The sequence below is a fragment of the Camelina sativa genome, chromosome 1 (assembly GCF_030686135.1).
Source record: "Camelina sativa cultivar CO46 ecotype springtype chromosome 1, ASM3068613v1".
In the NCBI taxonomy this organism is placed as follows: domain Eukaryota; kingdom Viridiplantae; phylum Streptophyta; class Magnoliopsida; order Brassicales; family Brassicaceae; genus Camelina; species Camelina sativa.
In genome coordinates, this window is record NC_141880.1 from 6,842,937 (window position 1) to 6,856,299 (window position 13,363).

Genomic DNA, 13,363 nt, shown 5'->3' on the forward strand with positions numbered 1-13,363 from the left:
ACTTAAACCTGCAAGTGCAAACATTTTTTTTTATTTTTGTGTTTTTCGCTAAGACACTAATTAATGTAATTCGGTTCTCTTCAATTTCTCTTCATAAAGAAAAAAAAAAGCATTTGTAAACCATTTTAGGTGTGACGGAGAGTGAACTCCCATGTGTAACCCAATATTGGATTGTCCCGTACTCCCGTTACAGCCCAGTATGGGATATGAGTCCGTTCTAAATGGGCGCACGAGCTTACATTATAAAGACTTTATAATTTTGGTTACACACGGCAAAATTATCTTACTGGCTTAATCCGTTTTATTATTTGTAGTAATTCTTACTGGCTTAATCCGTCAGTTTTACGGTAAAAAGTTTTCAAGAACACAAGTATCAAACCGGTTCCAAATCAAACTCAAATTATTTTTTACCTTGTCTAGCCTAGACTTAAGTTATTTTGCAAACCGACTTGACAAAAAAAAGCTTCAAATTTGTTATTTTATAAGAGGCTACGAGGTTTGATTTTCTTTCCGTAGCTTTAAATCGAAAAAAACAACGACGAACATGGTAAATCGATTCATCAATCCAACAAAGGTAATAAATTAATTAACTAACAGCCTTCACTTAGCTAAGCTGCATAACAATATGGGTTTGTATCATGAAGAATATTACAACTTCGTATATATAGAGAAGAAATGTATACATGTGAGAGAACATAATCATAATGAGCTTCAAGCTCTCCATTTATATGCTACCAGCCTAACACACACATTACAAGAACGTATATCTAAATCAATATCGTAATCAACCTTAGACTAAATAAAAAATATACTATAAGATATTTACCTTTTTCTTTTGTTTTCTTGTTTTGCCTGACTTCACCCTGTGTGCCATAAGACCCCTTTTACGACATTGGCGCTCTTAAAGTTATCTTCTTCAGGCCATCTCTCAAGAACATCTGCGTCTTCTGGCTCTTCCTCTTCCTTACCGAAACTAATAGACTCACTTTGTCACTTGCTACGTTCTCAAGAAGAAGACAGACCAATAAGAAGACATAGTTTTTTTTGTCTCTTTATCAAAAATTTCTCTGGTGACCGTTTAAATTTACAAGACTACCATCCCCAAACCATATTTCTACTTAAAATAAAAGGAGCATAGAGAACTTATGGATAAAGTTTAAACGATGAAATGAACAAGTCATTAAGCTGTTATATGTCAAAATGATGTTTCTAGAAGCACTCGATTACTTACGGACCCTTTTTAGTCACAGAAACATTTTATTCATATAACTCAATGATTACAAATTTACAATATGAGCACACAAGTAATTCGATAGGTCCATCACAACTTGAAAAATACTTTCTTCTTCTTTCGTTCTTTCTGCTTATGATATCTTGCAGTTATGCCTTCGTAAGCTAATTAGAGCAGTACTGATTTTGTGTACATTTGTTTTATTTTATTTTGAAGAGAAAACTGTATTGATCTGATATGTTCACTTCGGCTCGTGAGTAGAATAGAACACTCATCATTGTCTTATTGCTGGTACGTTTCACAATTTTTAATAAAAGATCTTTGAAATAGTAAAATCAGGAACTACTGTGTAAGCTTACTTTGTGGAAAGACTGATCTCCGTATCTGTGTTCTTTTGTTTTGGCTTTTTTGCTGTTGTATTATCAATTCATTTTCCTAAGATATAGCAAAAATATCATTTTTTATACAATTGACATGTCATATATTTTTCTTATATATAAAAAATTAACATATGTTTTATCAATTTTATTAAAATTCTAGGGTTTTCTTTTAATTTTGGTTGTTTATCATTCAAAGAAATCGGCGCTTTTGTCGAGTCTTTTTTCTACAAACTTGCATTATTTTTGCAGCGTAACTTTTTTTTTCTCATACACGTTTTTAAAAACTTTCAAAGGGTCATCATGTGGGAGAGCTAAGTGGGATGGGCATTGGAGAAGGGTTTCAACCCTCAATTTCATTATTCTTTAGAAACATAACATTATATACAAATTCAGCAGTTATGGGCGCCTCCACTTGATGAGTACTCTTTATATTGGAGAATCTTGTCTCTAGTCAAAACCCATAATCACTTCTTTTGAGTTCTCTTTCTCAAAATCCATCTATTTCGTTTTCTAATAAACTAATATACATACATATAAATTAAAATGGAGAAAGATTCTCACGATGCGCACATGGAAAGATTATAAATGTGTAAGGGATCATCAACGACAGAAACTTATAGACCGATCGACCTAGCCCGAGTGTCCACAGCAATTTTTTACCATTAATAACCAGAGAACTCCACTACAATAACTAACCTGTTTATCATCACGACAATATATGTGTATATCAGTATATAGATGTATTCATAATTGTACGTAAGGTAAGGTAGACATGACTCTAGTGTAACAGATGAATCATGTTGAAGAAACCTTTTACTGTTTTTCTTGATGTGGGCCAAATGTACCTACTGTTTTACAAGATAAAGTCGTTAGTGTTCTCTACGTTTAAAGAGTATGTCGGAGAATTATTTTCCATTGTAAACAGCGTTTTTAGGTGTTACCAGTAGGAGGGGCATTAGTATGTAGGGTTATATATCTATGTATATAAAATAATAAATTTTTAGGTGCTACCAAATTTTCTAGTGGCTCAAGTCTTACCTTATAGCATTTAAATTTTGACTAGAGAATTATTGAGTAGTACTATTCGTTATATTATAGGTTCAAGTTAAATAGAACACAGTCTTAACAAAAATCAGTTTGTTCGCCAGCCTCGGCACACAATGGACAATCAACTGATGAAACTAAATTGGTACCTTACCAAGAACCATTGCATATCGTTTTTTATTTTTTGTTTTATTTAACGAGTTAGAAATCCAGCCAGTTAATTATTTTATTGGTCATGAGAAATACGTTTATGTCGACATATGTGATATGTATATAAGTTTTTTTATTTGATAGCTAAGCATAAGTGTTCAAAGTTCAATTTCTTTGCTGCAGTGGTGGACAATAACCATCACAATCATGTACATATTAGATGAATAGATAAGGGATTCCTTTATTTGAAGGAGTAATAAGCAATGTGAGTTAGGCATGTCTCAACGAAAAAGACTAGTCTAAAAAATGAAAATGTAATGTTCATATCATATTTTATTTATTCATATCTCTCATTCAGTATTTTCTCCCAAACCCCCAACGACAAAATCTAACTCATGCAGTTATTACTGCTTTATAAGAAGAATCATGTAGTAGTTGCTCTTTAGTTTTTTTCTCATGCTTGATAAGAAATTGAAAATTATAACCAATGAGGCAATGAAAATAGTCAATATGTATTTAGGTTCCAAACGATGAAAAACATTCGGAATAAATTTTAAAAAAATGGAATAAAACTAAAAATTGATATTTCCAACAGTAAAATTGCGGATATTCGCTTTAAATGTGTTTCAGAAAATGTTTGCTTTTGTTTGAAAAATTGTCTTCCTTTATTGTGGTTGTGGACTAGAGTTGATGAGTCTGATGGATTAATCTTCAATGTCACCAACAACCCCTTGTTCATGAGTTTGGTCTTCTATGTTAAGAGTTAAAGAACTGTGGTCTCAGTCTTTAGACCACTTGATTAGCACACAATCTTAACCCATACACAACTTATTTATAACAAAGTGTAGAAGAACATCAAAACTTAGCTAATTTTATATTGATATCCAAAAGTTAATTAATATAGTTGTTTAGCTGCACGATGGTTTTGGCCGGAGACGGCGACAACTTCGGATGAATCTTTCGATGAATTTAAGTCGGCACACTAATGCTTTAACGTTGTTATTCACTTATTTGATTGAACACGATGACAATGTGCTAAATCAAACACTATTTCATTGTGATTGTTTTCACTCGGCCCACCAAGAAAGAAAGGGTCCAATATATATGTGGATACATTGAAATGTGTTTACATACAATGTATGTATAATTAAAAGTGAGGATAAAAAGCTGCTAAATTCTACCTATACAACAAAAGAGATGATAGCCACCAAAATTATCGATATGGACTGATCATTCTGAAAAAGTCTTTTTGAGTATTCAACTTCCAATCTTATCCTCTCATGTACATGCATACTCAGGTTAAATAGTAAAAACACACATAACAATAATGGCCTTTCATTCTCAGCTTTTTACATGATTAAAGGTCGTATAGCCAAAGTTGGAAGGAACAAAAGTTAAAAAGAGCTTTTTTTACAGAGAATAAATATTTCATACTTTTTTTCCGAAAAGATTCTGGCAGACATGAGATAATTATCATGTTCTAATTATCCCCTTTAAATTAATTAAACTGCTTTTAAACACAGATCGCTTCTGTAATCTCATCGTCCAAAGTGTCTTTGAAGACATGGGAATATCAGATCAGATCAAATTGTCTCTTTGGACAAAACCAAATGATTATCTCTTATATATATAACAAAAACCAGATGTACATTTATAAGCTGTGAGACCCTCTGTCTGAAATAGTAGTTTCTAAAACACTCTTCAGTGCCTCATCTTCTCTTGCTTACTGCTGCATCCAACTGCAAATATATATACACATAGGAACCCTTTTAGTTTTAGTCATATAGCTTTAATAAATCATCTAAACTTAAACACATGAGAACATAAGCTTACATGTCAAGGCAGATGAAATCTCCGAGCTTTTAATCACACGCAGTCTCTTCACAGATGAAACGAACATTCTAGGTTTAGACAAAAGATTAAAAAGATTAGTTAGTATGCAAAAAGAAATGGTATTAGACAAAGCTCCAAACAAAAATTCTATTCTTTTTGTAAAGAATAATCAATTTGAATACTACTACTTGTAGTAATAAAAAGCTGAAATGTTTTTGTTGTTATGTGATCAAGAATCTAATTCTGCAAAACACTGAATCAGATTCAGAGAAGAAAATGTGAAAAAGATTCTTACTGCCAAGGAACATCCCCAACAAGCATCTTGTCCCCTTCATTGTCTTCATAGGTTAAAGTAAATTCTCCTTTCCCATCTAATAATCCAATTATAGGTTTCTCTTCTCCTTCACCACCAGAGCTCTCTCTTTGAGCTAATAACCAATAACATACACTTACTTAGTACACACAAGAAACAATCTTTAAGAACAAAAAAAAAATAGATTTGAAATCAAGATTTAAACCTGCGAGTAGACCTCTGAAGAGTTTGTCAACGGCAAAAGAGAGCTGTTCGTAGCTATTGTTAGCATTGAGATCAACTTTACGACCAATAGGAACACCATCCATGTTGATCTTCACAAACATTCCTTCTCTCTTGGGTTCAACTTGCTTTTCATCATCATCATTACTCTTGTTGATTTGACCTCCATGTGAGGATTCATTTCCCAACTTTGAAGAGCTTGTGCTCGCTAGATTCTTTCTGAAAGAACGAACCGGAGGCCAACCCACTACTGGACCAGGAGCAGTTCTTTAAACCAAGACATCAAAAATAAATAAAAAGACATATATGTTAATACCAAACGACAAAAACAGAGCACAACAGAGAAAAAACTTTAAACTTCTAACATGTGAAGGTGAAAAAAAACAATGGAGATTGCAGGAGATGGGTCCCTACTGTTCAAATAGAATAATCTCATCTCTCGAAGCAGTAAGAAAACTTTAACAGTGAGGGGAAAAAGATGATTATACCTTTTCTGAGAGGTTTTGTTGGAAGAAGAGAAGTGATTGCCGTTGAAACCTTGGAAAGATTTGTCTTCTGATTCCATCTTTATGTTTCTTGTCTCTGTGTTGTTGTTCTTCTTCATCGCTGAGCGGTCTTCTTCATCACCACCAGGTGGTCCAAGCCTTAGCTCAAGTTTCTTCTCCTGATCTATGTTGTTCTTGTCTTCTTGATACCATTTTCTTCCTTGGGGAATCAAATCAAGAAGTTTTGGACCGATCGTCTCTCTGTTTCTTGGACAACCTTCCATTGATCAACACAAGATTCCTTCTCTCAGGTTTAACTAGGGATGAGATTGAAATCTTATAGCTTCGTTTACAAGGGGAGACGTACGACAGATAGATAGATAGAGAGAGAGAGAGATACAAAAAGAAGGAACCTTAGCGAATTCACCAAACCCTTTAAAAGACAAAAGACCTGAGAAAACCCTTAAAAAGAAACAATCCCACAAAACTGAGAGCGAGAGAGAGAGAGAAAGAGAGATGTGTTATGAAGGTATGCTAAGACAGAAGTGTGGTGGGATTTTATACAAATCAAAAGCTTTTTTTTTTTCCTCTCTCGTGCACGCTTTGGTGGGTTATCTCTCACACAGCCTTCCCTTCTTTCTTTTTTTTTTAATTTCCTTTCAATTCGTTCTATGTCTCTCTTTCTTACTTCAGATTCTGAAAGGGACGAGAAGAGAAAAATTAGGGATACATAGAAAAGAAAATATGGATTTGTATAAAGAAAAGAAAAGAAAAAAGGGTAAAGGCAGAGTAGAGTGACTCCACTTTTACTCCTAAACCCCAAAAGATGAAATTATAAAACAACATAAATGACATATTATTAGTAACATACCAAGAAAATACAGTAATTGTTCTTGACCATGGAAAAAAAGAAGAAAACAGTAAATAAAAGAAGGGATTTTTTTGGAGTAAAACACACGCAACCTTGTCTTTTTTTCTGCCTCAAATATCGCTTAATTAAGGGTTTGTCTAGTGAAAGAAGCAAAGGGTGCTGTTCGGTTTCTAACAAGTTTATACGGATTAGAAAAATAATTAAATGCATCCAATACACAACTTGACGACCATTTAAAATAAAAAATAAGAAAAATTAAATAACAATAAAGGAACTAATAAGGGGAAGAAGATCCCATAATTCATGGTCTGTTAAGGACCACTCTCTTATCTACTGTCCATAAGACACATATCCCTATGCTTTTTAAAGACATTTTTGTAATATGAAACTTTCATATTGTATTTTATCGATTTAAAAAACTTTAAATATTCCTTTTTTATGTTCAACATATACTAAATGAACCGCATGGGAAGATTAATTGAGAGAACTCAAGAGATGGCGAGAGCATTGTGTAAGCATATGAATCTGCATGGCGTCTCAGTGAAATATATGTAATTTATTTATTTGAACTTGCCTCACAATAAGAGAAACGAAAATGTCAATTTGTTAGCTTGCTAATCAATTATTTTTGTCAAAAGTTAAAAACAATGTGTACGTGTGGATTACGATGGTATATTTTAACTACTATTTCATTTCCCTAACCAAGCAAATAGTCAACTGTTAACTTGTCATAATCTAAAATTTTTCTTTTCTCAAAACAAATAAACAACACCAAATCTACAAAACTAACATAGTATTTGATAAAAACAGAAACTATTGTATTTGGTCCTTTCATCAATACTACAATATTTTGCTGCGTAAATCAAGAACTTATTTCAAACCAAAGGTTTGATTGAAAGCTATTATTTTTGTTTGGCTTTTCACGAGGGGGGAAAGGAATGTACATGTCTCTCCCACGTACGTGTGACCAGGGTGACAGCGATATTACGAAAAGGCCGACCGTAGAAAAATCGAGAATGAAGAGTTCCGGTCAAGTAAGGAAGGGTGATTTGGGAAAATCTTAACGAAGGACGAAGGTGTGTGTCTCTAGTCATATCTTGTCTCCGTTTTACCCAACTCCGTGACTTTCTTCCTTCATTGTCTGACAAAAACCTTAACCATGGTTAAAACCTAACCACACTACTTATACTTGATGTCATCACCGGTCAAGTGTTAAAGAGTGAAAAAATGAATAAAAAATAGTGTTAAAAACCAGTGGACACATGTAACACTTGCACAAGATATTTAGATCGTACGATAAGGTTTAAATTCCGGCTTTTAAATCGTAGCCGTAGGAGCTGAATAGAGATACAGCAAACGCGACGGTTGTGATATCAAGAGTACACAAAAGCATCCCAATTAAAAAGTAGCCGACTCAAGTAAAGGAACAAAAACAACTCGTGAATTGAATGTCATATCAGGGAAATAAAAAAAGAGAGAAAAGTGGTGTGGTGTCAATGATGCTCTTCCCAGAATTTTTCACCAAGAAATGAATTATTTTATCCACTAACTATTTTTGTAGGGTGTTATCGTTTGTACACTCTTTGTCAGTCTATACTCTATATTAGCTTAGCTAATAGCATTATCTTCTGTTTTTGACGTTAGTATTATCTTTTTTTTTTTGGGGAACAAAAGACGAATCATTATAAAAATTCCTACTACAAATGGCCCATGAAACCCACGCATAAAACGGGCTCAGTTTATGCCTTCAAGGACAAATGATGTTTTGACTACTTACGACGGGTTAGTCATCCCCTGACTATTTCTACCCATATCCTTTGCAGTATGATTTTTCATCGTTGTGGTTGTTTTTGGGAGCCACCAACCCATTTCCATCATTTTGAGCATTAGTTTTCTGCTTGCTTGAAGAGCTTTTCTATCTTTCTTTTTTTGTACGTGAATTTCTTGTTGATGTCCAAGTGACATCAACGATTAAGGAGAAGCTGAAAGTGAAAGTTGGGAATGTTGGGGAAACTCAGAGAGTTGAAACAACAAACCATCAATTTATTGGGTGATGTTTTTTTTCATATGACACATCCGGAAAAAATTTAATTCTTTATCGATCATAATTAGTAATGGGGAAGAAGTAAAAGTTTGATCCACAAATCTTATTATTTGGTTGAAGTTTGATCCTGAATAAATTTTTGATCATTACACTAGGAATAATAATTCCTAATAATAATGCATATGCTTCTTATAGTTGGACGAAGCCATCCATGGCACACATTCAATTTTATTCCTTGTTTGAATTTGTGTTTATATTTCTAGGTGTTTATTTTTGAATATATAATAAATACAAAACTTTTTTCAAATTGTATTAGATATTAACTTGTTGTTTGGTCATAGCCTTTTTCTTCACATCGTAATATATATAACCATTTAACCTATTGCTTGGTTATCATATGTACACATGTTTATAAAACTTCAAATCTCAATTCAGATATCTCTCCTTATTTAAAAAGCTTCACATGGCTAAGTAAGTGCCCATTACCGTTTGATCGTAATCAGTTTTAAAGCCTTTTTGGACGATTTATCCATTACTTTTCATGAGCTCAGTTATGTACTTATGTTGTCCACGTCTTTCCCAATTCATGCATGAGCCAAATTACAATGCGGATGCGGATGGATCAAATCAACAAAGCGAAAAGGGTTCATTATATTCAAGTCCAATGAAATATAGCACAATTATCTCATTATTTTTACATATGTTATGAGTTATGACCCGACATTATTTGTAATCAAAATTGTACTTTTGTTTTTTTTTTTTTTTTTTTGCTTAAAGCAATAAAAAATAAGTATATTACAAATCAAAGCCAGTGTCAGAAGACACTAAATCGCCGAGTAAAAGCCCACCCAATGCTCCTCCCAGAAGCCCAGCTCCCATTCCAAGCCCAAGCCCTGTTTTATTATTATTCTTCGACGGCGCTTGCGTTGTCGGACTACCGTATCCGTATCTTGATGTCGGTGGTGACGGAGGATAAACACACCCGTGATGATTCTGCGTAGACGGTGGCGGCGGATGATAAACACACCCGTGATGATTCTGCGGAGACGAAGGCGCGTACCCGTGAAATGACTGTGTTGGTTGCGTTTGGTGGTACGAATGACGGGGAGGCGGCGGATACGATTGATGCTGCGGCGGAGAAGTACTATAATACGGCGGAGGATATAAATTAGCGGAGGGTGACGGAGGCGGGTAAATGTTGATTGGATGTGCCGGATAATGAGAATTGTACTGATACGGGTTTGGGTACGGGTACGGTGGTGGGGAGTATTCTTGCGGCTGAGACGACGGCGGATGTTCAATTGACGAGAGTGGTGGATAGAAACTTGCTTCAGACGACGGCGGAGGAGGATAAGTCATCGTCGTCGTCGTCGTCGCTGGCAAATCAGGAGGTGTATGAATCGGATTCGTGCAAACCGGTGAAGATGATGAAACCGATGAATCCGGTTCAAACGACGGCGTATTAAACCGGTACGAAAAAGTCAGCGAGCCTTGACCTTTCCCAAAAGGAGTTCTCACCTGATACGTTACAAATCTCATCATCCCCTGACCGTTACGGTTAAGCGACGGAGACGGCGTAGAGCCATGGAGAAGCTCAAGAACCGGGACTTCGACTTCTCCGAGATCTTTGTCGCCGAAGATCCCCCGATCGCAGACCAGTTTCACGACGAGGGTCAAACGCCCTTCGTAAGCTAACCTCTGATCGACGGAGAATTTAACGGCGTGGTTCCACGTAGGCTCAGATTCACCGGTTCGATCGATGGGAGTTTTCTCTTTTTCATTCTTCCGAGAATCATCGCCGTTGATATAAACGACGGCGTATACGTCCATTTTGGTGATAAGGTTGACATTTTCAAGATCTTTTGCAGAGTAAATGTTGAGTTCTAAGGTCAGATTTGCCATGGCTAAAGACAGAGATAAGAGAGATTAGAACAGAACAGAAGAAGATAGATTGATAAATTGTTGTTTCTGTCTAAATATTCAATATTGTAACGCGTAAAATAATACTATTGATGTAACTTAAGCTTATTATTAAAAATCACAGATGTGTATCTAGTGGACAGTAGAAGATTCCTTACCTATATAAAAAATCAATCATAGCCGTTCACTTTCAACAGAATTTTGACACGTGTTATCTCAGTGTCGTATTTGCATTGTACAAAGAAAATATTTTGTTTCTACTAATAAGTTAACCTAAATAAACCAAAATTTCATGACGCGGAAATTTTAATTTCTTTACCATGTTTTGATAATTCAAAGATTTTAATTTCTCCGTTAATGATGTTACAAGACATGGAAGTTACTAAGATAATTATTGTAGGAATTTATAATTCTAGAAACATAATTCCAACCATTAATTGTTGATATTACAAGCACTTCAGATCATTTTGGGCACCACGACTGGAGTAACGTAGTCAACGCGGCATGAGACGAACCGGTTTCGGTTAAAGCTGATTCGGCTGCGTACTTCATCGCTTTGGTTCTCTCCCTAACCGGGCCTTCTTGCATTATCTCTTGGACTCGATTCTCCACCTCCGTCGAGGTAACGAAACCCGTCTGCGATTCATTCATCGGGATTGCAATCTTTATTTCATCCACAATCACTACTCTGTTAAACCTCTGCTCAGCGTATAAAGGCCATGCAACCATTGGTACACCTATTTTGGTAAAACCAGTTGAGTTAACCAAACTGAATCATTCTACATAGACACGTAACTATACGATTGAAATTGTGTATTAAGTGTATGGTTAATTTTACCAGCGCAAACAGATTCGAGAATTGAGTTCCAACCACAATGGGTGACGAATCCGCCAACGGCCTTATGATTCAGAACCGGAACTTGCGGAGCCCATGATTTGACGACCATTCCTCTGTTTCCGGTTCGGTTTAAGAATCCTTCTGGTAAAAGAGATTTCAAGTCCGGTTCCGTCTGGTTTTGTAACTCCGGTGGATTACGGACCACCCACAAGAACCTCTGTCCACTCTTTTCTAAACCAATAGCAATCTCTTTTAGTTGTTCCCCTGATAACAACCCCAAGCTCCCAAAACATAGGAACACAACACTCTGTTCCGGCTGCGAATCGAGCCAACTAAGACAGGAATCTCCGTTGTTTCCATGGTTATCTCCGGTTCTTTCTTGAACTATGAGCGGTCTTCTTGAACTATGAGCGGTCCTATTGGATATATAGTTTTAAAACAGAGCTCCTCTGCTATGGTCTTGATGGCTCTGTTCTCTAATGCTTCAAACGTGTTGACAATGATCCCTGCAGACTTTGGGAGCTCTTTAGAGAACAATATGAAAGAATCGTAAACATCATAGCCACGTTCGAGCACCGGTTTAGGCATATCAGAGCCTTTGATTGGAGGAACACCGGGTATGTTGAGGAGCGTGTGGACGTCTTTTAGGTTTTTACCGGCTGTGGTTTCGTCGAGAGTTTGGAGATGGAAGAAAGAAGCGAGGCAAGCGGGTCCAGAGGTGAAGAAGTAGTAGACCGGGAAGGTGAAATCGGCGGTGACTTCTAACACGGCGGTGCAAAAGAAGTCAATAACCATGGCACGGAGGTTGAACGTTTGGGAGACGGTGAGCAGTGTCTTGTGGACATTTGGGTTACTGAGACGGAGGCTTTCTAGGGTGAGTGACTCGTGGTGTTTTGGTGAGGTTTTGGAGGAGTGTGGTGTGATGGCTGGGAGGCGGTGGAAGGTGATTGAAGGGAAGGAAGAGGACACGGAGGATATGTAGGTGGCGGTTGATTCCGGCTGATAAGGTGGTGGAACTAAGATGATTTGGATGGAGAGAGATGGGTTCTTGGATAAGATGAGTTTGCCTAACTCAACCATGGACACTAAGTGACCTATCGGTGGTGATGGATACAAAACTATAGCATTTTGTTTTTCCATGGTTTCTCTTAATGGTTGTGAACTTTGTCCCAAGAATGATAGACTGGAAGATGATGATAGGATGGTTTATAAATCACACACGGCTCTTTGAGTACGCAACAAATATGACAATGTCATCACTAACTTTTTCTTGGATAATAAACAAAAACAACAAATATAAGATGGACCAATCATGGTAAATGGTAATGGCCAGCCTACATAAAAAGAGACAGACGAATCAAGATTTGACACAGGCTGTACCAATAAACAACAGTTTAACTGGTAAACATGTTTTTCATTGATCCTCGTAACCCACCTAATTCAAATCTTCTTCATAATTCAAAGTATCTTTTGTTTCTTGTTAGTTTTTGTTTTGTTTTGAGTATCAATATTTATTAAAACAACCATCTTTTAGACAGTATATTTTTATTTTATATTTTTAGTTTGGTATCTATATTAACATTTTCACAGCATTTTTGATTAAAAAAGCTTATAATTGAGATTTATTTACAAGCAATACCATTGATATTTGTTTATTTTTTAAATTAAATTAATAAAAATAATTTTGGTAACGATAACACATTCCTAAAATCATTTCAAGAATCTCTACCATATCTTTACAATAATCGTTTCAAGATACTGTATAAAGTTATGAGAAGCCTATAAATCAGCTATAATCGATTTTGTATAACCTTAATTACTCACGACATTTAAGTTAAATTATAAACAAATTTGAATACATAAACAAATTACAAATTAATGGCAAGAAAAATATCAAATCGCATAAACTTGGCATATTCACTAAAAAGAAATATTATGCAATATTTAATCCTTAATTACCAGGTAACCAATTTTATATGTAGCATGTTAAGAGGTAAACAAATAAACCTAATTAATTGCCTATAAATAATTG

General features: G+C 35.5%; 3 protein-coding genes and 1 long non-coding RNA gene across 5 annotated transcripts; all 4 read right to left on the reverse strand.

The window, feature by feature from the left end:
* Nucleotides 1-556: 556 nt before the first annotated feature.
* LOC104781410 (uncharacterized) lies at nucleotides 557-1,165 on the reverse strand. The gene is made up of 2 exons (XR_766906.2): nucleotides 827-1,165; nucleotides 557-739 (listed from the first exon to the last, which is right to left on the reverse strand). It is a non-coding gene; the product is annotated as an uncharacterized LOC104781410 (long non-coding RNA).
* Nucleotides 1,166-4,109: 2,944 nt separating this feature from the next.
* Nucleotides 4,110-6,737, reverse strand: LOC104781417 (auxin-responsive protein IAA26). Of its 2 annotated transcripts, none has more exons than XM_087507482.1 (6): nucleotides 6,622-6,737; nucleotides 5,662-6,354; nucleotides 5,157-5,440; nucleotides 4,934-5,066; nucleotides 4,639-4,706; nucleotides 4,110-4,544 (listed from the first exon to the last, which is right to left on the reverse strand). In XM_087507482.1, exons 2-6 carry the CDS (start codon nucleotides 5,940-5,942, stop codon nucleotides 4,507-4,509), a joined length of 804 nt encoding a protein of 267 aa, XP_087363608.1. In that variant the 5' UTR covers nucleotides 5,943-6,354; nucleotides 6,622-6,737; the 3' UTR covers nucleotides 4,110-4,506. The 2 variants fall into 2 exon arrangements, with proteins under 2 accessions (XP_087363608.1, XP_010504392.2); XM_010506090.3 differs by having other exon boundaries at nucleotides 6,530-6,737.
* A 2,468-nt stretch (nucleotides 6,738-9,205) lies between these two features.
* On the reverse strand, nucleotides 9,206-10,786 carry LOC104781428 (uncharacterized). Its single transcript, XM_010506101.3, has one exon. It carries the CDS (start codon nucleotides 10,473-10,475, stop codon nucleotides 9,369-9,371), a length of 1,107 nt encoding a protein of 368 aa, XP_010504403.2. The 5' UTR covers nucleotides 10,476-10,786; the 3' UTR covers nucleotides 9,206-9,368.
* Nucleotides 10,787-10,816: 30 nt separating this feature from the next.
* Nucleotides 10,817-12,543, reverse strand: LOC104781436 (UDP-glycosyltransferase 88A1). Its single transcript, XM_010506112.3, is given in 3 exon segments — nucleotides 10,817-11,230; nucleotides 11,332-11,725; nucleotides 11,728-12,543. Coding segments are annotated over 3 exon segments (1,413 nt in total). The 5' UTR covers nucleotides 12,472-12,543; the 3' UTR covers nucleotides 10,817-10,955.
* Between the last annotated feature and the right edge of the window lie 820 nt (nucleotides 12,544-13,363).